At 49.6% G+C, this 24,877-nt stretch overlaps 1 protein-coding gene across 1 annotated transcript in view; it reads right to left on the bottom strand.

The window, feature by feature from the left end:
- LOC144145131 (uncharacterized) overlaps positions 1-24,877 on the bottom strand; it is a 124,305-nt gene that overhangs the window by 43,854 nt on the left and 55,574 nt on the right. Inside the window, exons 2-3 of the mRNA XM_077676638.1 lie at positions 19,602-19,869; positions 16,835-16,981 (exon numbers count right to left, since the gene is read on the bottom strand). Of these exons, the coding sequence (XP_077532764.1) occupies positions 16,835-16,981; positions 19,602-19,869 (415 nt within the window). The remainder of the gene's footprint in view (positions 1-16,834; positions 16,982-19,601; positions 19,870-24,877) is intronic.

Raw genomic sequence — 24,877 nt, 5'->3', positions numbered from 1 at the left:
CACCGAAATGATCGCACCGAGACATCGTGCACCAAAACGTTCGTGCGCTGAAACGTCCGTGCGCTGAAAAGTGCGTGCACCGAAATGTCCGTGCACCGAAATTGCCGGCCACCAAAATTCACATGTAAATACAATTAAAATATGCAATCTTTAATTCCAAAGCATGAATAAACAAAAAAAAAAGCATTCAAGAGAAACAAATAGCAACAAAGAGTGTAAGGAAAAGTTAAGGAAAAAAAAACATGTAAAAATTGCAGGGGGTGCTTACAACTCTGAGAATGTGAAGGCGAAATTTTCTGTTGATATGCCTTGAACTTTCGTACAAACTTTACGAAAGTTCGTACGACAGTACCCATCCACTTCTGATTAGCCCCCTGGGCAGCCCCCTCTGACGCTTCTTCCTTTCACTACACATCACCAGGATCCTGTTTTTCGTGTCGGTACCTTCACCTGTCGAGGTTGTGTGGAAGCGGTTTACCCTCCTCACAACGTGCGGGTTCAAAACAGAGATGTGCTGAGATTTATGCATGCTATATGTGGTTGAGATGTCATCAATACGAAACATCTGTGGATTAAGCTAGCGTAACGGCAAATTAGAAAATAAATATGGGAGAGGCCATGAAAGCAACCCAACCTGAATTTCGGTAAAACAAACGTTCTTGGTGCGATTAACCGGGTTTACCCGAACAAGACTACTTTTTCCTGCCTTGGCTCCGGGACCAATTTTTCCGGGACCATTTTTTCCTACCTTGGATTTGGGACCATTTTTTCCGGGACCATTTCTTCCAGGACCATTTTTTCCAGGACCATTTTTTTCCGGGACCATTTTTTCCGGGACCATTTTTTCCTACACCCGGTCGGCACTCATAGCATCGAAAAAAAAACTAACATGACAATTTCGTGTGAGTGCTCCTGAACGTCTGCGAGCACATAAAACGTCCCACCAGTTTAGCTAAAACCTCCTCGCAGTCTATCGAAGGCGCGCGCCTGCCTATTCGTCCCCTTTCACGTTGGCTTTCACTCGCCGCACAGCGCCCGCCCGTAGCGGCGACCTAGACGGAGGCCGACTGAGCGCGGCAGACAGCGGTAAGCGGCGGCACCTGCCGCCCGAGCCAAGAATCACTCCGCCGTCGCCTTCTTTCCCCTTTTTCTCCCCGCTCCATTCGACAGCAAACTTTCCAAAAGCGCAAAGCAACTTCCGGGAACATTTGTTTTTGTCGTATTGCGAAGCGTATTACGATCACTAACTCCCAATCGAATGCGAATTATGCGGAGAAAGTAGGGGGTGGGGAAAGAGAAGTGGTTTTGAATATAAGATCGAACGCGGAATCGGAAACTACGTATTACTTTTCTTAAAAACTGTAGCGGCACGGTATTCGAGGCCAAACCACGTGCTTCATAAATTATTCTTGCCTAACAAAAAACATGCCTATCAAATAGCAAACGCATGCTCAGAGCAAGTGATGCTCGTCGTCGGTATTTTCACAGGAAATCATATTAGCTAACCCTCCAGTGCTTACAGTAGTAAATATGGTAGCAACTTTTACGGTAGCAACTCTCCCAACAGCACTGCAGGAGTCAACAGCTGGCCATCCAGAATAAGTGACTCCTTTTCCTCCCGAGCGATTAATCCTTGGAATCACCAGCACCGACAACGTGCTGTTATACCTTACCGGAGCTCATTCCATGAAAAGTTGGAACCCCGCCTTAATGCCATCTAATGACCCATTACTATACAGATGTTCTAATAATTAACGCATTGTATATATCAATTACATGGGCAAAATTATTTCAGTTTTTATAAGTCTGATTTCCAGTTCAAAATTTTTTCCATGACCTACTACGGCGCACGTGTTTATTACTGTATAATGTCTATCGTTTTCTTTATACTGAATTGTACATTCTTAGGAAATAGTTGTTGCCCACTCGAATGCAATGTCCTTGGGCCTCAAGCATGCAACAAATAAAACTATATTAAATTAAATTTTTAAAAAGCTAGGCCAATTCGCATTCGATACTGGGCAACAAGTTGACGCAATGATTGGAGGCATGACTTGTGCGTGGAGTGCCGGTAGAACAAGAAATCAGGATTTCTGCTGTGAGAGATGGTTCTCATCCTGTTCCCCAATAATCACAAGCTCGCTTCTCGTGGTGACTCCTCGTGGCATGAGGAGCGGCATCCTTCTCCTTATGCAAGACACAGAAGAAAATGGGGACGACCAATACTTCACAAGCTAAGCCAGCAAAGCTACCGGCATCAGAAGGAACGTATCTTGCTTGTAACCATGATGAGACTCAGTTTTGCCCGTACAGTGCAGAGCAGCGACAACCTTGCTACCCCATCCTTAGCCATAGCGTAAGCAATGGCTCATCGGACGCGGTTACCCAAAAGCTGAGCAAGAAAACTAAAAAGGCCCCGTATCGGGTACCAGATGCTGAAATCCCATGGGTACGTGCCGCTGGGGGGATTCTTGGGAACTTCTACTTTTATAGACGGCCTTCGTGCAGCTGCTTGCTCTTTTTTTGTGTGTGTGTTTCACTTGCATGGTATCAGTTCCGCCATCTTCCGCACTCCGCGTACGTCAGGGTGCTCTTTTGATGAGTGGTACCTTGCAAATTTCTGGAGTCCTTTCGCACCACAAGTCGCGGCGGCGGCTGCATGCCGTATCGGCATCTGTGTTTTATTTCACTCGAGTGTGAGTGTATACGCCTCATGCTGCCGTCCCAGAGTGCACCCGGCGAAGGTTGATTGGTAGCCCAGCCCTAATCGCTCTCCGCATCTCTGCGACGGTCGTGTTACCGATGGCCGCGCGGTCCGAGCATCCATCGTGCCCTGTCGCGTCTATCTCCCATCTCGCGGCAGCAGCAACGAACACGTGTCGCGATCTTGAAGTCGCTGGACATTGTCTTGTCGCTGTTTTTGACGGCTATGAGCGGTTCGCGACGTTCATAACCAACAGGCGCCGTGAGAAAAGAGATTTGCAACGAGGAGTGTCGTTTTTTATGATCCCGTATGGACCACGCGGGACCACACACGTAGACGCTATTGCTGTTTTCATTTTTTTCTTTCTCTTCAGAAGCTGCTGACCGAGCGGCGTCGTACGTTGCGCCGGTCGAAGGCGCACGATTTCGCGGTATACGGAGACTGTATTTGTGTTCCCATATAGTCGCAGGGTGGCCTTCTTGTGTTTCAAATATCCAATCTATATTTTCTCGACTGAGATATGTTATTGCGCGGCTTTTCAAGTCACTTGGCTCATGCATTACCGTGTGCTTTCTCTTTTAAGTGTTGTGAAAATGTTGCACAACTTCTGCAAATCTTGCGCAGCTCAGTCCAATTAAAATGCCATAACGGAGCTCCCTTTCCGTTTATGACCCCCTTTTCCGTACCTGAGTAGCACAAAGCACTAATTACCTCACCGTAAGACGTAAGCTTTGCTTTTGGTCGTCAGACAACGAGGTTAATTAATTCGCACGTTTCTAAACACCGCCCGGTTACAGTTCTGTAAGAGGAACTACGTGGACAGAAATGACTTCAGTTGACTTTTTCTTTAAAGGGACCCTGTAACACTTTCGATAAGCGCTTTCAATCTTTCCTTCGAGTGTGAAACCACTGCGAAAGCTATAGTTATCGCCAGCACGGTGCGGAACTGCGTAATTTGCTCGTCGCATCAAATAAGCGTGCCATTTCTGCTTTGTTTTTGTGGCTTTTTTTTAAGTCGCTATCCAAAAGCGTTCATCGCTGCAACTGAAGGGGAAACCGGCCAACAGCGGCTACATGGCCTCAGTGACGTAATTCGAGCCATCGAAGAACGTCAAGACCGGGAAGGAGAGAAAAATCTTTTGAGCGAGTTTCAAAGTTATCTGATGGGCATAGAGCAGTAATTTTTGGCTTAGGTACTTTGCGACCCCCTAATCTAAGTACTGGGTGCGTTGGGTGACTGAGTTCTGCGAGCATTTAAGATTTCAAAAATAGTTGAAAAAAAAAAAAAACGGGTTGCAGGGTCCCTTTAAAGTCGTTATTCACACAATTTTCTCGGAGCGGTTCGTGGCACGGCAGATAAGAGTGCAAACAGCGAGGACTCGGCGACGCATGGCGCCAGTTGATTCGGAACGGTCCGTGCAGACTACCATAATGCTCCCAGCGTGCTCCCAGCGGCGGTGTTCTGCTGCACACCGGCTGCTGTCTTCCATCCGCACATGCCATAAACAAAGTGACTGCCTCTTGACACCTCGGACAAGGAGGGAGCCATGCGCGGAGCAAGCTACGGAAGCGAGTACATTGTGGCGGAGGTCCAAGCTACGTACGCTTCGAGGAAACAATCGCGGAAATAGATAACGAAGCGGCGATAAGGTCTCCGAAGAGTCTTTTCGGGGGAAAAGAAAGAGCCTCAGCTTGAACGTACGGTGGGCGGTGGTTATCCCGGGGCTGTTCTTCTTCTAGTCACTGCAGCGGCTGCCGCCGCTAGGCACATTCCTGCCGTAGAAGTGGCGTCTCCAGAAACTCGCAGTCTTGGCAGCGGTGTCGGTTGCTCGTCCGCCGATGCCGTCGCCTGATAACGACGTCGCGCGCGAGCTTTCGGCGCACGGCTTCTTCTCGGGCCTGTCTGTCCCTCGCCGTTGTACAAGGGCCGTTTTGACGCCGTTTTTGGCGCGGGAGGAGTGAACCGGCGCACCACCGGAGTGCCACACACGAGCACAAGGCGAACGAGATGGAAGGGGGGTGTGTGGGGGGGGGATATACGACGACTTGGAGCTGTCAGGCGTGCAGGTTGTCCGTCGCTGGTCAATTACGCCTCTTGCCTACACAACGCACAATCCCTCTTCCCGCTTTTCCGCATTTTCTCCGCTTTTTTTCTCGTGGGTCTTCACCGGTGGCCGCGCCGAGGAGTTCCCGGAGGAAGTAGCGGCGGTAGATGCCAAAGAGCTGGGCGACTTTACTGCGCCGGCCGAGGATCGTGTGGGGCGACCCGGCGTGTCTTCACACCTTTCCTGAGAAGCATTTGAGCGACCGCAAGAGCGCCGGGCTTCCTTGTGCGCACCGCCTGAGCACCCCGTCTCCACCGCGGCCAGAGGATTTACGATTAAGTTGTCTAGACTCTCTGCCGGCGCCACTCCCCGGGCGTGAGAAGAAGTGACCGAGACGCCGACCGACGTGGGATGTCTGTTCAACAAGCGTTCGCTGGAACAACGGACCCGCTTTAGGGAGAACGGATGAATTGTTTTGTTTTGTTTTCTTGCTTCCCTTCGCTTACAACAGCCCTCCACCTCTTCTTTTCATTCTTGTTTGCGGAGGCGCGTACATGGTGCACGTCGCCCTTTAAAAGCCACCAGGAAATAGCGTGAGAACATGCAAAGAATGCGGACAGAGCTATGTGCACACACTGAAAAGCACTGACCAACGCTGCGTTGCACTGTTTTTATATGAACTCACTTTTAAGTGCAATGCACTTCTTAAGCGACCCTGAACCTGCGTCCACCGGCGATGTCCGCATCACATACCCACGTGGGGGATTGGCCAGGAATCTCCTCGTCTTCCTTGGCAACTGGGGGAGATGGGCGCGCGCTGCCTGGCCGCTGACATGGCACATACCCACGTGGGGGATTGGCCAGGAATCGGGCGTGAGAAGGGCTAATGCACCCGCTTAAATGCATCTTTCTTTCTTTGTAGTTGTGTGTGTGTGTGTGATCTCTCTTTCGCGAACATTACCGAACCGCGCAAATTCAACTCGTGCATTCGCACTTTCACATTCTTCCCCTCGGGGAAATGCGGGGAATTTATATGAAGCATGGGACGATCAGCCATTCCAAGACAAGAAAAAAAGTACAATTGGAGGGTGGTTCTACGAAGGAAACCCTTGTTTCGCGTGAGCCCATTTCAATGCATTTCTGCCATCAATGTTTATCCAATGGTCTATTTTATCGTTTGTGTACTCAATGCTCTTATTTTTAGGCCCCTTAATGAGAGCACAATTACGTACATTTCATCACCGTGGCAGCTGCACCGCGGATCTCATTCTTGGCGCTTTGCCAACCTTTGTCACCCAGCTTCATGCACGCACGACCAGGATCTTCTACTATGGTAGTTTAGGCCATGTATGCTGAGGCGTAAAACTGAAAGTCGTTTCTCCATGGCGACTGCGAGTGATAGCGCTCGGGCGGGGGGAGATCCGACTAATTATCCAGGGGAGCAGCCGAACGATCCTTCCTGCTTGAAGCTCCACACAGCAACAATCCTCGGTGTTGCCTAGCAATGCGTTTTTTTGCTCGCACGGCATTCTTCCCTCCGTGACTTTGCTTTAGAGGCGTCACATTCAGACAGAACGACGCTGTTTAGCTATAAATGCCCTTGGCTTGAACCACCCGTATACCTTCATTTTCCGATGGCAGACGCCCTTGAAATTGATTGATTGATTGGTTGATTGATTGATTGAACCCGCTGCGAACCCAAAGAACCGCACGATAGCCTAGGGCACGCTCGCGCGGGCTGTACAAGTTCAGCTTTTGACCCGTGTCGCTTTCCAGTCGTTTTTGACACATACCTTTTAGGAGCCACAACCACGATATCATGGGTTCTGTTTTCAGCCGCACGATTGCTTTTCCGACGAAGGCGAAAGGCACGTCGTGGCGGCCTAAATTATTCCGTAGCTCTCCACAATACAGCTAGCTCACCTCATATCCCAAACCAAGCGGAGCTTCGCCTTATCAACCTCCATTTACTCGCAAAGGCGTGAAATTAGCATCGCCACACTGCCTTTCTCTTAAAATGTCGTTAACGCGCTTCAGGCAATTTCCGCCGATTGATGCATCCGAATAGGCTAACAAAAAAAAAAAATCTAGTTAGTGGGGTGACTAACACTTCCTTCCTACGCGCAACGCAACTGGAGCGAGCATCTGCGGAGATAACACGGTTTAATCTGGCGTCCGAATCACAATTCGGTGCGGCCAACTGTCACCTCTGCTTTTCAGCCGCAGCGCAACGTGCGGTGCTGTGCGGGAAAGCACGAGGGCCGAGCAAAGGGAAAGCGAAGCAGGGCCGTACGCGGCGACAGTAAGCACGGCTCAGTTAATCAGCCTAACGAAGCAAACTGGGCGCGGAAACAAAACAAGCGCGCGGGCGAACTCTTCCGCTGACCCGCGCGTTTCCCACGTCGTCGCCCCGCTCACCGTTCATCGTCGCTTACACGTTTACTCGATTAACAGAAATGAGAGACCGCCACCGCGTTGCGTTGGCCGCGACACCGTAAGCAGCGACGACGCCTTGGTAACGAGGCCTGCTAGCTCCTCTCCAATCATTGCCCTTGTAAGGTTATCGTACGGAGGAAACATGTTCTTTCATCGGAGACGTTCCCTTTTGTCGTATTGTCTCGTTCCAGCCAATGAAGATAAGATTCATAGTCACTCTTTTTCGATCGACTCACTGCTCAGGCTTCGTAGCCTGAGTGGTGCTGGGTCAACCACCGGGCCACACCGAGTGGTCGGAGTGGGCGATAATGTAGCAAACGCAGTGCATGCTGTGGCGTCAGGCGACACGTCCGCCCCACCACTGCTGCAGACGCCGCACGGGAGAATGCCCCGAAAGAGGACAGTGGAAAGAAGCGAATGCGGGACACCTTCGGCTACACGCACGAAAGCCGAGCGGGCGTGGCGGTGGTCGCCTCGCGCCCGGGTGTCGCGTGCATGCTCACGGGCACCTGCGTACGTGTTGGCCGGGGTTGCAACCACCGCACCGCTGCTGCCGGTGTCGGGCGCCGCGATTTCCGGGCGAGCGCCTATTTATCGCGACGAGTTATACGGCCGCGCACTGGTGGCTGTAGCCGTGACTGCGGTTGCGGGTGGAGATTGCGAAGAGGTGGGGAGCCGGCAACGGCCGAACGTGATCGGCCCTCGCGCGGATATACTTTACTGCTTCTTCCGCGTCTCGAAAATAGGCGATGTTTGTGCAACTTTCTGAGCACACTTCGGAAGCACGCTTTGTTCAGCTGTTTTCCCGTTTCGGCGTCCGCAAGTACGTGGTATTCGCCCCGACCAGAAGCAGCAGCGTTCGTCCGTCCGTCCGTCCGTCCGTCCGTCCGTCCGTCCGTCTGTCTGTCTGTCTGTCTGTCTGTCTGTCTGTCTGTCTGTCTGTCTTGGCAATGGTAAGTGTTTTAATCTTAGTTACCCATGTTTGCGTTACACTAAAATGAGTTCGGGGACAAATAATACAAAAGAAATCAATACGCTGGTGTGCCTGCACGCTACCTTCTACAAGTAATGAGTACCAGTTAGCACACACCCACAATTTTGTTGTAATAAAGCTATTCGTGTAATCAAAAGAAAAACAAAGCAAAAAAAAATGACCGTAGGGAGTTCGTCTGCTATGCATACGCCAGTTGAATCAAAATCCACACGCCGCGGCTAAGGTGGTTAGCTGCTGTACCGAAGGAGTTTGATCCCGGCCGCGGTGGCTGCTTTTCGAAAAGCGAATTCACTGCCCGTGTGTCGAGATTTCGGCGCCCGTTAAAGGTACCCAGGTGGTCAACGTTAATTCGGAGACCTCCGCTACAGCGGACATCATAAGCTGGGGGTTAACTTCGGCTGGTTAATCCCCCCATCTTTTTTTTTTTTTAAATCAAAATCTAATCTACGTTTTTGTAGCAAGAGTGGTCCTCAGCCGCGTGCCTGAAGAGTGCAATTTGCACACACAGGATGCTACGACTGCTCCGTTGATACATGTATACGAAGAACGCCCGGCCCGAATCTGCTACCACTGGTCACTAGGCTATGGAAAGAGAGTGCCGTTTGCGACACGTTGGGTATTTACACGCACTCGCCCACCGAGTGCGTGCTACTGTGTACTGAGTGTCGAGAGCGAGTAGGAAACAGAGAAAAGCAGAGAGTGATACATTTAAAGGGGCCATGCAGACTAAACACAAGTTTGGTTCATTCGAAAGATTTCTTCGTTAGAATCATACTGATACTACTTCTAACGTAAAATACGCTCAACGAAGCTATGTAATTAGGAAGAAAGGGAATGGCCATGCGATCCACTACCTCATTTCCCGCACTAGAACCTATGACGTAATATGCACAGCTCTGCGATCGGCTGGGGCCGGCAAAAACAAACGCAAGTGAGGCAGGACTTGCAGAACGAGCTATTTTCGCTTAAACATTCATTTTGTAGCAGCAAGAATGGTAGGATAAACAACGGAAGTTACAAAAGTGCGCGCAAACATACAAGCCCCAGTGCGCCAGTGGCGGTCCCAAGGGGGGGGGGGTGGGGGGGGGGGGGGAGAAGGGGGCGGTCGCCCCCCCCAAAGAGGTCCTCTGTTTCTTATTTTTAGTTTTTTTAAGCATTCCACTTGCGCGAAGTTAAATCCCAGCGGGTTGCACCGCATACGCGCACACGCCTCCATGGTTATCACCACCTCCGCAGAATTGGCGCAAGGAGGGGAGCGATTCTTAATTCGCCTGCCCCCCCCCCCCCCAAAAAAAAAAATCGCCCCCCCCCCCAAAACCGATCTCTGGGACCGCTACTGCAGTGCGCACTGTTGTTGGTATTGCGCGCACTATGCTTGCACAGCAGTCCGGCGCTTTGGGGTTGTCTCCCCCGACACTGGCCGATTGGTGTAGGCAACGTTGTCGCACGTGACCTTCTTTGTCGAGCATGCCTAATGTTTCACTAAACGATTACTTCGATCCGCAACAAAAAGAAGCCAGGTGGAAATACAGTCAGGAACCAAGCGAAGGCGGCCAGCGGTCCTGCACAGTACGGTGGCGCCACCTACGAGGATTGACGGTAAACAAAGCGTTCCGGAGTCCGCTGCAGAGTAAACAGCGTACTAACGTTCGCCTGAAGACCTGTCCTTGTTGCGTAATCGCAGACATCACGAAACACACGAATTGGCGTTAGAATAAAAAAAATTAACTCAAATTGATTAATTTCTCAGCCAACAATATCTCTCACTGCCGGACAAGCGCTTGGGGCACTATGAATACCAAATCTTTCGTATAAAACAAACCTGTACTTTGTCTGCATGGCCCCTTTAATGGAGCTGAAGAGGTAAGACTTGCGTGTGTGTTTTGCTACCCCAGCTACGCTTGCCAGACGTTGGGACCGATGCGACAGACACGAGTCTAATGGTGGAGCAATTCCTTGATTCTCCACCGTGGAGTCACTGCGAATTCCACATTTGGTGTGGTAGGACGTGGTTTTCTCTCTCTCTCTCTCTCTCTCTCTCTATATATATATATATATATATATATATATATATATATATATATATATATAAACGTTGTTGCGCTTTGATAGAGTCATGCATGTTCATTTGGCAAATGGAAGCAGAGCCAAATTTCACAATATGAACGGTGCATAAATTGCGGTGTACTGCGGAGAATTATACAAAGTTTGGGGGAAATTAAGATAACAGGCTATATTACCTGACACGAAGAAAGTGTTCAGGAAAGTTTTTCGCAAGCTATTACAGTAGGGGTGAGCACCAAGTAGGCAGCCATGAAGTCTAATAAAATTTAATAATGAAATTAACTATGACTACGCAGGACTTGTCATGGCTGTGATAGAGTCAGAAGGACTCACAGACAACTTCGCACAATGCTGGAGCAAACGACGTTGAAGTATGGATAAGCAACGATTTGTATCAGAACGCATGTTCATCTTTTTCTAGAACACGCATGCGGTAACGCCAAAATCGCAAAAGTAAAAACAAAGGAAGTAGAAAAGCCGGTCTAAAAATTGATGACGGCCTTTCGTTGCTGCCTAGCACCCTTTATTGTTTGGCAGGCTCCAAACGTACGCATTATCCGCCGGGTCTTAAGCGGCTTGTCAACATTAACGAGCCCATGACGGAGTAGCGGTCGTGCCAACACTCCGTAAATTACTGATCCCATGCACGAACGTTCTAATGAGGCACCTTGCATGGACAAGAAGGAGTGTCTTCTTACTTTTTCCCCGTGTCTACCGCTGCATACGTGACGAGAGCGCCCGGAGCGACCCCGCTCTTATCTGTACCATTTCCACACCTGGCTAGATCGACCCACACTTCGCAGGTGGCTGAGGTGCCACCATCTCCGTATACTTCCTCTCGCGCATCGGAAGCTCTCTTCGTTGCGTTCGAAATCCTGTTCATCGCGGTGCGCAAGCATGTCGGAGAATTTAAAGGTACCATAAAGACAAAATGCAATTTCGTTTAACCCTTTCAGCCCTGGAAGTTTGCGTGAATCCGGGCCAGTGCCCACGTTTTTCTTTTTTCTAGCTTTTTGCACACCCTTAACAGGAGCAGCGAGTTCAACGATAACGCTTGGCTGACGTTGCATGCGCTCATTAAAAATGCTCTCTCAGCGTAATAGCCAACCGCGCCATATACGCATTATGCGGAACCAAGCATCCGAATTTCGAGCCGAATCGTTTCCATAGCCAGCCCAGCAAACCAGCAAGCAAACAGACCACGATTTAAGACGATAGATAGTCTTTCTTGGGCTCATTAAACACAGAAATTTTGGTCTGTCTGTATGTCTGTCTGTGACTCGATTCAGCCACCCGGCCAAAGTGAAATGAAAGCTGCACAACAGTCTTATATACCCGCAGCAAAGTCTAAACGTCTGTCTAGTGTCAACGTTCATACTAGTCAACATTGTTGAACAAGAACAAGACATTACGCAAATATGAGGCAGCAAATCAATACATAAGGGATATTTGCAGTGTTCCTTTATTAAAAACTCATGGATGATTGTATTTTGCGATAGCAAATGAAATACTGTATTAACTACAGAAAACCGTCGCCTACTGTTGCCCGCGCTACCTCCTGGCGGCATTTAAGAAATCAAACGGCAAGAGTAACGAAAAGTTCCACTTAAATGGAATCCACGTTCCGCTTGGAACGCTCGTGGAGTAAGGCAACATGGTTCTATTAACGTTGTAGTAGCGTGCCTCAATTCGCGCGCGTCTCCGCCGTACGGCAGCGCTAGCATCGAGGCACCCGACTTGGAGCAGTGGAACGCGGTAAATTTAAATTGACTTGAGCAAACCTCTAGCGTGTCGTCTTCGGAGGAACGAGACGGGCGAGGAACAGCATGAGAGGTGAGCGGGAAAGAGAATCAAGTTTTCTGTGAAAGATACTGCTTTTTAAATGTGCACAGGTATGCATACGTACTCCATGGTGGCGCGTGTATATACATTTAGTCTAACGTGTAATCTTCGTCGCGGTTGTATACAAACCGCGATAACGGCGCTCGCAAGATGGAGCGCGTCGTCCATCTCGAACGATGAGCCCATTTCGCTTGAGGCAAGCACGATCGCTCTGCGCTATATAAAAACGATTAATGGCGTGCGAAGGAACATCATGTGTATGTCTTTGGGCATGGCTTTGAGCGCGTGCAGATTTCTGTTGCCTGATGGAGTTCCTTTTGTTTTGTTTTTCTGCCCACATGACCGGGGGCTGTCGATCGGGCAAACTGTAATTGCTGCTTTTCCCACCACGTAGGCACGAAGTAGTTTGTCGTTCACCTCTTCTTTCTCCTTCTTAATTACCCATCGATCGGAATTTCTTTTCGACAAAAGCCCACGGCCGCTTCAATTCATTTTCACGTTTTTTTTTAGTATTCTTGTTATTGCTATTGGCTGAATTTCCCCGTTTCTTTTTTTTTATTTCCGATTAAGCTGAACACATCTGTACCTAAAAGAGGTTGAATACCTTAGAAATTGCTGCTAAGCCTGCGTCTAATTTAAAATTTTATCTTCGTTCCCTGCTCCTCCAATAAATGTAACTTCTTCTAAAAGGAACTCAGAAAATCTTGAAGACGCCTTAACGATACAGACTATTGTCAGAGCAGCAACACACTTCTATCGACTCTCAATATATACTACTTCAAGGCGAACTTTGAAACCACGCATTTATGGACACACAGGAAGTCATCGGACCTTTCCTTGGATATACAGTGATCAAAATTAAGTCGAGAGGTTTTTTTTAAACTAGGCGCTTCGATTTACGTGCAGACCACCTCTACAGTGAGGTTAGGCGCCCAAGGGTACACGTAATTAGGTGGTAATAATTAATGCCGGTGGCTTAACTAACTAAAATTGTATAATTAAGTTTTTGTGGTTACAGTAAGCAGCCATGTTTGTATTGAAAAGTTGGAGGCAATAGTGTTTCTACGCACTTTCCTTTGGTAGAATTCTTCTATAGCGCATCCGTGCTCCGAGATATCGAACTGCGAAGTTTAATTGCCGTCCGCATGATTACGCATGCCAGACAGCAAAGACCGGCGCAAAGCTCCTCCCTTTTGTGACGTGCCTGCTGTGTACCGTGTTTAGTTTGGCAACGTGGTGGAGGCACAGGCAAAAGTGATAGCTGTCACCCTTTCAGTCTTGGCCGGCATTATCGAAATCTGCCGTATACTAGGAACCGCTGTCGGAGCACAGAACAAAATGTTCTGTGCTCCGACAGCGGTTCCTAGTATACGGCAGATTGCGATAATGCCGGCCAAGATTTGAGTCGCAGAACACAGAACATTTTGTTCTGTGCTCCGATAGCGGTTCCTAGTATACGGCAGATTGCGATAATGCCAGCCAAGACTGAAAGGGTGACAGCTATCACTTTTGCCTGTGCCTCCACCACGTTGCCAAACTAAACACGGTACACAGCAGGCACGTCACAAAAGGGAGGAGCTTTGCGCCGGTCTTTGCTGTCTGGCATGCGTAATCATGCTGTCTGGCATGCGTAATCATGTTAACGGCAATTAAACTACGCAGTTCGATATCTCGGAGTACAGATGCGCTAGAAGAATTCCGACAAATGAAACTGCTTAGAAACACGATTGCGTCTAACTTTCCAATACAAACATGCGTGCATACTGAAGCAACTAAAAAGTTAATTATTCAATTTTACTAATTAAGCCACCGACATCAATAATTACCACCTAATTGCGTGTCCCCCTGAGTGCATAACCTCACTGTAGAGGTGGCCTTCACATAAATCTAAACGCCTAATTAAAAAAAAAACAGTCGAATTAATTTTGATCACCCTGTATATTGTTACGAGGTGACGACGAATTGTGCTCGTTGGAACATAGCACTGTAGTGTTGAAGCAGAACTATTGACGACGAATAAGCTGTGTCCGGCACGCAGCCTGCGCGGTTTCTGCCTCATGGCCGACTTCGTGCAAGCAGTGTAAACACATCGCTTCACTGTCACCCGTGGTTCGCTTCATCATTGTCCTAACGCCACCCAGGGGTACCGCGTTTATACCAGCGCTTACTGAAGAAATCATGACACTTTCCTACACCGATCACCGCCGCCCGACGGCGTACAGTTCCCAAACTAGCTGACTGATCGAGTGACTTAACAAAACCACAGCAGATATGATTTCCGTGTATGTTAGCGATGACTGCAAGAACTGGAACAACGCACTCCCTTGCGTTATATTCGCGTAGAACACGGCACCACAAGAAACTACTCCATATATAGGGTTCACGGTAGGGGGTCACCACGATTCTTGATGCGATGATTTTGCCGAATGGAAGCGAACCGGTAATTCCAGGCGCGGAAGAATTCGCTCGCTGCGTTGAAGCAGTTCGGCATCTTACGCACTGTCGAACCAGCACAAAATCGACGCGTGCCGGTACAACTACCACCACGGAGACGTGGCCTACTAGTCTGATGACAAAGTTTGTGCGTGAAGAACTTTTACGCCGTTGCTTTGGCCCTGTTACGATTCAACGCGCCGCTATCCTGTGCGTGCGTGCTGCTTGGTGTAGTGCGGGGATGCTTCGCGTGCTTGGCGGTAAAGCCGTCCTCCTCGAGCAAGCTATGACACGCAGGAGTATTTCCGCCGCACGGGTGCATGTTGCGGTGACCCACCCCACGGGAGTTGCAAAATACAAAATAAACTTCTGCGTGAAGAGGCGTGCATCTGCGAGAGGTCGCTGCTTGCCGAGATCTCCTCCCCCTCCTTTTCTCAGGCTCAACGTGCGCCACTAACGCCGCTCTCATGAGACCGAGGAGAACGTAACGTTGACCGGGAAAGAGTGCTCATGTGTGTCTGTATCCTTTTTGTGCCGCGTGGAAAGAACTGTGAAAGCTGGCTCACCGCTGGCGCTTCAGGTTATAAATACCAGTTTCCAGATCGCGTTTCATTCGATCGGCAGCATCGGATCCTGCTGTTACTATGTTCGAGTCATGCTGTAAGCTCGCCCGGAAGGGTGTTGTTCCTGTATCATCGCTGTTCATCTCTCGCCATGCAGTAAAACAGTTAAATTTTGCATTCGGCTCTTTGTCGTCAACCCCAAGACAGCTGCTTTTGCTCGCCTCTCGACCACCACGCTACCACTACATGACGGAGGCGACAGAGCCCGGTTCGGGGACGCGTTCACCAATGTAACAGCCCTTGCAAAGTGGTGCGCGGACTGAGTAACGTGACGTATCACGTGCTTCCCGAAGGAACCGTTCAATCTCGACGGAATGCGCTTCCGGGAGCTGTACATGTGGCCCGAATGAAGCCGTACCATGCGATCACGTTGAGTGATGATACCGGCTCAGGTCCACTTGATAAACCTCCGGCGTTGCAAACAAGCTACCAGGGTGAGAGAGACGCTGCGGGGCCAGTGGATGACTGTCAGCACTGTCCTACCAGTTATGTTGACTGTCTCACCTTTCTTTGTTTTCTTTAGACTATTTGCGTATCGAGACGATGCTTTTCGAAGAAGAGAATGTTACAAAGTTGCCATCCCACCGCTGCCACCAGTTGTGACATTCGGGACGGCGTCCCCGAACCGGGCTCTGTCGCGTCCATCGTGTGAGGCAGCGTGTTGGTGGGCTAGCAGCAAAGATTGCTGCCTTGGCGACGACGACAATAAGCTGAAGGAAAGCTTAACTAGTTTACTGCATGGTTTACTCTTTACAGAGTTCGTGAAAGGCTGGCAGTAGCGGCGCACGTTGAGTCTGAGAGAGGGGGAGATGAGATCTCAGCTGCGGCGTTTGCCCGCCAAGACAAGTGGCCACACGCCGCATCTGCAGCCGCCGTAGTTTGGATCCCGCCGACAGCGAGGCGCCCGCGATCCGGCCGTTCCCAGGCACGTTGATACTTGTCCGAGGCCGCTTTCTTACACACCGGGGCACATTGCAAAGCTTAGCAAACATAACAAAACTTAGAAACACCGGAAGAAACTAGGTCGACCCCCAGCTCCGCTGTTCTTTTTTTGCAACTGAACACCTATTTCACACCGTTTCAACAACCTACAGGAAGCCAAGCTTGTTGCAGTCGGTAAACACACGACTACAGTCATTTCAAATTTTGAAGGTTGAAATTGGGGTTTCACGTGCCAAAGCTAAACTTGGGGCATGCGGTGCACCGCATATGGAAACGAGCGATCATTAGATACGGGCAATTATTTTTTTTTTGCGTTTGAAAATTTCTTGCGAGTAGAGGAGTATACGAGGGGATGTCTTCTTCTTTCCAGTGCTATTATACATCCAAACATGGCATAATTCAATGAACAGCTGAACACCATTTCCACACCCTTTCAACACCCTAAAAAAAAACAAGGGTGTTGAAGTTGCTCAACACCCTTTTCATCCCACAAAAAGGGTGTAGGGCTAGGAAAAGGGTGTTGAGTTTCAAGAAAAAGGGTGTAAAGGCCTCCCAACACCCTTTTTCCAGTTATGATACACTCTTTTTGGTTAAAAGCGTGTAAAAAAGTTTAGTGTGTACGCAAGCACACACACATAGAAAACATTAGCACTCACTCCAACTTGGTAGATACATGGATGTGGGTTCATGCGCCAATAAACCGTATGCATAGAAGAAAAGTATGACCCGATAGAACACACTTCGCACGCACCTTCTCATTCTGGTAGGCAGTGACAGCGATAAAGCCCGTCTCCTTGAAGACGTACGTCCGGAAGGTGCTGTACGGAAGCTTGAGGATGTCGTTGGCCCGAACCAGGTGGAACCTAGGCTGGTACTTGTGCATCGAGTTCAGGATGGTCTGTGAAAAGGGCATGGGAGAAAAGGCAACCCGCTATGATGCTTGAACTGTGGATAGGATGTTGAGTGGAAAGTAGTCATGTACAACGGGATCCACATGCACGGAGTGAGGGCATATCACCGCAGCTGGCGACACGTGCGAAGATGAAAGAATTAACAAATGGATGAGACCCGACGTAAAGATGAACCTCTACGTGGCCCCTAGGTTCCGGAAACAGCGCATTTTTAACGCGCTTGACGCATGTGGCATGATGATGACCACTGAACAAAAAAAAGGTTAGTGTTCACAAGGTGTTCAGTGCACTACACCAGCAGACATATGCATCTAGCACACCACGTACAACGCGTTACGACGATAAACGAGCTTCTTTTGAAAATATATTCTGAGCGAACCGCTTCTCTATTCGCACTCAAACTATACACGAGTGGTCGCATTTCGTGTTGTATTTTAACATTGGGGACGGCGACGGAACATACCTGCTTACTTAGATAATATATAAAAACGATTTTCGCCTATGGAGAAGCCAGCAGCCAACTTGGCGATCTTGACCGTCTTTGTCGTCTAGCGCCATCTGGAGTATTCAGTACTAAACACGCGATGCCCCGCGAACCAGCATCGCATGTTTTAAAAGCACATGCAATTATGCACGTGCCTTATAAACTGCTGTCTTTCGTTAGTGGTGCCTGCCGTGTTTAATAGGTGTTGATATACGGGAGAGCAAAAAAACTGCAAAAAAAAAAAACAACTCACACAGTCGTTGGATAATAACTGTTTTTTTTATAAATCATGCATATCTGGACGAGGAATGCTTGAAGTTTTAGATGTTCGCTAATTTATAACTGATGTATGCCCGAACGTACCCCAATTGGACCTTTTCAATAGAACTGGAGCTATACAGTCTAGGCAGATTTGTTATGGTCAGTAATGGCTAGTTATGTGGTTACCAATAGAACCGTGAGACAAGGAAAAGATACCGATAAAAAGCCCGCAAAGAGATAAGCTGCTAGATACGGCCAAGCCTCAATTAAACGTCCGCACAAGCGATATCTGTAATAGTGGACACTCGTACCCCTCTCGGAGACTTCCCTTATAACACGTACGCGGCTTCAGTTAACTGTTCGAGGAACTGTTTAAGAGAACGTGAAATGTGTTCAAGTACTCGCATTGGAGCTGAGCGTATCACCGCTTTGCGGGGCTCCTGCACCGACCGATGAGGCCGTGGCACAAGCCAAACCGCTCGTGATCATCGGGCACGGGGACAAGTCCGATCCCGAGCTCCGATTAAACAACGCGGGACGCCACTCAACGCATGTACTTCTCCGAGGAAAGCAGGTAATTATCGACCGACGGCTGTTGTTTCCCAAAGCAACAATCAGCGTGCTGAGCTTCAATTGAGAGATTTGATGGGCGGGCCCCTGCACAACCGGAAGCCAAAGGGAAGCCCGGCGAAGGTTGCAGAAACAGTTTGGCCTCCAACGGCCTTGTAATGGGTCGGTGGAGATGCTAGGCGCCCGCAGAATAACGCCGTACCTAGCGAGGAAATGATCCCCAGCGGAAGAAAAGCAAACTGTGCCGGCGACCACGGGACGCCGCGCATGCAGCAGCTGCGAAAGCCTCGCCTCCTGGTCATACACTTTTATGCGGCTAGCCGGGCTTCTCGGCCACAGCGCGCGCGTGTGCGCGCTCGGAACAGCGGCTTTGCTAATGAATTCCATTTTTTGACAGGCCACGCCAGCATGCGTGCGTTATTAATGACACTGTACGGACGCGATGGACCCACGACGCGTCCGGTTCCAAAGTCCTGCTGGGGGTCCATTAGGGCGTAATACATAACAGAGCAAAGAAGGCAACAAGTAGCTGGAAACAATTTCTGCTGGGATGTACTCTTTTTTTACTGCATTGCTTTTTCGTGTAAACTTTGTGGTCTCCGCACAACCTTGTCCAGGAAGCCGCGACGGTGACGCAGAAGAGCCTATGGCGCCAGTAGCTACAAAGCGATTGACACATTCAACTAACGAATGTACAATGCAGAGGAATTAACAACGCTGGACACCTGAAAAACAGAACTTTAGAGTGCTGTAATTCTGATATGGCTGTAATTGTTCTGAATGAGCCAAAACTGTGCGCAACGCTCCCCGTATCGAACCGAAAGCCAATGCGTCCTCGGCTGAGTTCATGTGGCTGTGGCCTGGTGGAGGTATACCATTGTCCCGTGGAGCTAAATCGCCATAACACCGCTGCTACAGGCCGGTTTTCCTTCACTTGCCGAATAAAATCGTTTTATGTCCTCTTTCGGAGAAAGAAGGCATGTTTCAACGCGCACGACCCTTACTTTCCGAAGACTGCATTATGTACTGTGCAGTACAGGCGCAACAATGGCCATACATGCGTTGAGGAATGTGCTAGCGACTTAACAGCGCAACGTCAATACTACAACCGCTGACAATGGCTGAGATTGTGACGCAGGTTTGCAGGGAGTCCGTTCAAACTCTGTTTCTTTCTTCTTTTTTTTTTTCACGGGTATGTGCGCGAATTCATGCAGTGGCCAGACGCTGGACCAAACATCATCAACGCACGGATGTCAGGGCCTTTTTATATATAGCTAGAAATATATACTCACAAAGCCGTGCTTGTCCGAGATGTTGTTGGTGAGCTTGAGCTTGTGGAAGGAGACGACCTTCTGCATCCACTGATCCCCGGTCGAAGGGGAGTCCGGGTGGATGTACATCCGCTTGGGCATCTCGGGGTCGGCCTTGCCCGCCACCACCCAGCGCCGGTTCTGGAACTTGTAGCGGCAGTCGTCCGCGGCCACGATGTCCATCAGCATGATGTACTTGGCCTTCTTGTCCAGGCCCGTCACACGAACCTTGTAGGCCGGAAACATCCGCCTGCGAAACGACAACAGTGCGGAGGTGACTTGCTGGAAGACGTGGACAGCGGCCGCAGCCAGGAGTGCAGTGATTGAGTGATGTGTCCGGACTGGCAGCTCTCTCTCTCTCTCTCTCTCTCTCTCTCTCTCTCTCTCTCTCTCTCTCTCTCTCTCTCTCTCTCTCTCTCTCTCTCTCTCTCTCTCTCTCTCTCTCTCTCTCTCTATCTATCTATCTATCTATCTATCTATCTATCTATCTATCTATCTATCTATCTACGTCTACGTCTACGTCTATCTCTATCTCTATTTCTATCTCTATCTCTATCTCTATCTCTCTACGTTATCCTATCACTCCCCCTCTACTTTCCTTCCCCTGCACTGGGTTGTGTGCAAGTGAGCTCCCTGCCGAGCTCAAAACATCCCCAGTGCATTTCCTTTCCTTATCCTGCCGCAAACCAGAACCACCACCACCAAGCCATAGAGGGACAGACGATAGGACAGACGATGAGGGGGACCGTATACTTATACAAAACATGGCGGGGACATAGCAGAGCATTTCCATTGACATATGTCAGCCTGAAATTGCGGTGCATCACGTATTACCGCTTGTCCTCTGATGGTAAGCATTTCTTCTTAGGAAGGACAGGGTGAACACCTTCCGGTCATCTTTTGGCTTCTCTGGGAACAAAAGTCAGGGTGACGAGGATCACCCTTGATTATATTGCCGAGACAGCAATTTGAAGTAAAGATTATGTACAAGATTTTTTTTCCTCGGGAATATTGGTATACGCCTTACGTGTGAGCCATCTGCGCAAATTCGCAAGCAGACGACAGAGAACTGTTAACATGACACACGAGCAAGAATATGTTTAGAAGGCTGAACGCCAACTGCGGCGGGCGTCAGCGAGTGACAAGATAAAATTACAATGAGTACGGACGCGGACAACGAAGCTTCGCAGGCGCGACGGCGAACTAAATTATATGATAGCGACACCTCGTGGACTAAATGGTAGCGGCCATGCCCACCCGTGGCCTCCGTGATTTGCTGCCGGCGGCGCGCCGCCGGCAGCCGATCGCGGAGGCCGTGGCCCACCCCATCGCAACGCCGCGTTACAGCGGCTTGGCGGACCGTCGATCGCGGCGTCCGCACAGTTTTTAGATGCGACGCATCTCTTTAACTCGCCTTGTCCCTCCGGCGTCCATCCGTAGTCCGCATCCCTTCCCCATTCTCCTAGCCACGCCAGCTGCGCGGTAACGCCGCTCTCACCGCAGCGCCATCTGTGTGTTAGCACCCGCTCTCACCGCAACGCCAACTGTGCGTCAGCGCGCGTTAGTGCTCGGTTAACACATGCGCATGCGCTGCTCTCTCTCATTCCCCTCACCGTTAACGCGCGGTACATATAAACGCAATAACTGCGCCGCTCCGCTCAGTCGCTCCACCGCCGCCGCTCCGATGACATCCGATGACCACCGATGATTTGAATGGAGACTAGCAGGTCTGCTACCGCGATGGTCGGCGCAACCGTAACAAGCACCGCCCAGATGCGTCGCATCACCCCATGGTTTCCCCCGCGGAAAGATGTGGTCATTTTTTTCTGTCGCCACCAGATTCGGCAGCTGATCTGCTACGGACAGCCCGTCAAAACAGACAAAAGCACCCAACACCACACAAAACACTCACTCGCCGGGAATCCGCTGTACTATAAGGCAAATTCAGACAAACACGCTACCTACTGTACACCTAACACACCGATTCCAACGATTACCGGGTACCCCCAAGTGTCCAAACTGCGGGGACTACCCTATAGCATCTATCACACTCTATGGACATGTACACAGAACCCTAACCTTCCCCCCATACCCAATCCTACCCCCATTTCATGGGAAAGGAGGCTGGCCGACTCTAGCGCGGAAGTGCAAAGGACGCGTATTGAACGCGCAGAGAAGGCCCTGTCGGCCATCCCGGGAGCTCCGGACCAGGGGATCCTTGTGAAAATAAAGTTATTTTTTTCTTCCTTAACGTGCACCGAGTGCTTACGACGTTATTCACCCATCCCAGGAAGACACGCTTTCCCTGCTGCTTTCGTCCTTACACCGGGGCACGGTATACCATGAAGTATTTTTAAAGGTGTTCATGCCATATCTGCATACCAGCCAGTGGCGAAGAAAGCCCAAGCAGTACTGTCTTGTGAATCTATGCGCATTTAATTCAAAACAACCTTCTTTACAACTTTTGTTGGGCGGCATGGTCAAAGGCATAGGAGCGGACGCCACCCTTTACACCCATCGGTCCTTAAGGAGTCTGTTCATCGCGCTTTGTTCTTGCAGACGATTTTGGTAATACACTTAAGTCACACAGGTTTTCGCTTCGTTATATCTTACAGACTGCCTGCTTGTCACATCGACGCTCTGAACAAACTCTGACGAACATAACTCGTTCGCATGTTCGCATTCCCCCGGTTGTACAGAGTGCGCCACTTTCCAGTGACATTACTTATTACGCATTGAATGTGAACCTCCAGCCGGAACTGGGAAGAGAAAATGTTTTCGGTTGGCCCCACTAAGGTACCTAATAACTTCTCCCGAAAAGTGCTGGAGCACAATGAAACCGCCGTCGACTATAGTCCTGGTAGGTAGTGGCATGGTCTCCGGTATGTCCCAGCTGCTCGACACAGGTATTTCCGAGGCATCAACATACAACGCCTACACGCCGGCATTAAAAGTCTAGACAAAGTTGGTTTTCTTCTACCCACTCATCTCAGGGGAAAGTGGCGTAGCCATAATTTTTTTTCGGGTGGTGTTATACACCGCCGGCAGAAAAAAAGCCGGAGAGTAAAGACAGGGTGCACGCAAACATAATTACATTTTCATTTTCCTGTCTAATTTTCTTATTTTGTTTTTACACATGAATACACGAATGCGGAGTTTGAACAGCGTGCACGAAACAAAGGCCGAAAGGTGGAAAAGACAGAGGGGGACACCGTTCAGACACCGTTCAGAAAATTTAGTGAGGTATTCTGACACCCAAACACCCCCCCTGGCGACGCCCCGGTCAGGGGATGGAAAGTAAAGTCTGAAAAATGTGCCAAATCTGGCTCCTCCACCTCCTTCCCTTTACACTATCTGCATATATATGACAGCAAGCAGATCTACGTACCGTTCCATGTAGAAGAGAGATAAAAACACTTTCAATGGAATTGAAGCCACCTTTTTGTGTTGCTGCTGCTGAGTTACAGCTACGTGTGACTTCAACGTGTGGGTTCGAGCTTTAAAAAAAAGTTGGTAATCTATTAAAGTTTCAAGAGTCGAATATTTAGACAGGGGACGAGAAGGACAGACACATTTTTTTTTTTTCAGACACATGCGCATGTCTCTGTCCTTTTCGTTCGATGTCTTTATATTTAGCGCTTGAAACTTATAGTGCAACGTCAGTTACAGACAGCTATCCACTATTTCTCGCTACCTTGAGAAGGCCTTTCCGTAACCTTCTGGACTCCTGTAGCAAGGCTGATAGCGTCGGTGTCTGCAAACCCATTTTTAAGCACAGCCGAATCGTTCGTACCGACCCCATTGCGAATCCTATTGGTTGCCTGTCGCAATGCCCCATGGAAACCCCTTTAAGAAGTTCGTCATGGTTTGTACTGCTGCAGCACGTTTATTTACTTGGGCATCGAGGGGTGTGTGGACAGCTGTCACTACCGCTGTTGAAAGCTGGAGTCGTACTCTAGGAAACATTTGCCTAGCTACAAATATAAAGCCACAAAAGAAGCCCGGCCTCATGTGAAGGCTGCACTTAGCATGGGTTTACTGCCAGAAACCAGCAGTAGTAAGCGCAGGTGCGACACTTTACTCGGAGGATATATAGTGCGGGAAAGACAAAGGAAGAGTGCTGTACTTGAAGTCTTACTGTGTGTGGTACGCCTACCACCACAAGCTCCCCGCCACACGCTGACGGAAAAGTACCCCCTGTAAACTATGGGCAACTGCTATATTTGGACTACAAAAATAAAATGAACATTTCCTCACGTAACAGGCATCAGTATATGCGACATCTTCACTGCCTGCCGCGCAAGCACATTGAGGCGCACTAGCACGCTGGCGCCATCTGACGGGGAGCACAGGAACTAAACTTTTGATTTGCTGCACCTTTTATCCCAGAGGTTGCTGTACAAGCTGGATACCATTCAGGGCCAATTGCCACAAGCTTTGATCTATTGCGTTGTGCGGCTTTCATCCGACCGCCCGTGACCTATAGCCTCACCACGCCGCATCCCGTCGGCAGGTGTAACGGATGGGATGGACAAAAGAAACATCTGAAAGGCCTGAAGAAACATCCTTCACGTCATTTGTTTCCCTGTTTCTCCGCGGCGTTGCTCCGGTTGGCCACGCCTCAGGCGGAAAGGACAGGGATGGTCCAAGTATCCCCCTCATGACTTCTTCACAAAATCTGCGCGCACCCCATGTTTTCACGGATGCTTCTGATACAACGCATCCGCAGATCCGAAAAATTCCGGCCAGTTGCCTTGTCAAAGAGTTACATCATAATCATAGGGCAGAAACTTGCTTTCACCCAGACGCGGGTTTATACCGCATGTGGCGTTACAATTCCTCGCTTAGAAGAGCTTTCAAGAACGGTCCCATTTCCACATCAACGATCGAGCCGTCGTTAGTGTGAGGTAATACAAACCCGAGGAAAAAAAGGGCATTTACAAGAGGGGAATATTTTGGCAACGTCGGTCGCTGTCGCGATGGTTCGCTAGGTTGTTTCCTGCCGTGTCCACACGTGTCATACTAGTGCCAGCGGTTCACGAGGAGCAGGTGAACATTTTCAAGAAAAAAATCAGAGAAAGAAAGAAAACTGCTGCCCCAAGCGCTCCGCTACAAACTCGTTGCGTAATCCGCGCATCCCTCACGCGGCAAAGCGGTTCCGGCAAAGCGCCAGAGGTGGACAGAGCCGGAGAGGCGCGCCAAAGGAACATACGCGGTAAATCGTTCTTGCGCCGTATCGCGGACTGGCTCGCCTCCTC

Source organism: Haemaphysalis longicornis, unplaced genomic scaffold (genome assembly GCF_048455015.1).
Source record: "Haemaphysalis longicornis isolate Haplotype H1 unplaced genomic scaffold, Haemaphysalis longicornis Haplotype H1 scaffold_7, whole genome shotgun sequence".
NCBI classification, from domain to species: Eukaryota; Metazoa; Arthropoda; class Arachnida; order Ixodida; family Ixodidae; genus Haemaphysalis; species Haemaphysalis longicornis.
This window is presented reverse-complemented; position numbering and strand designations above follow the sequence as displayed.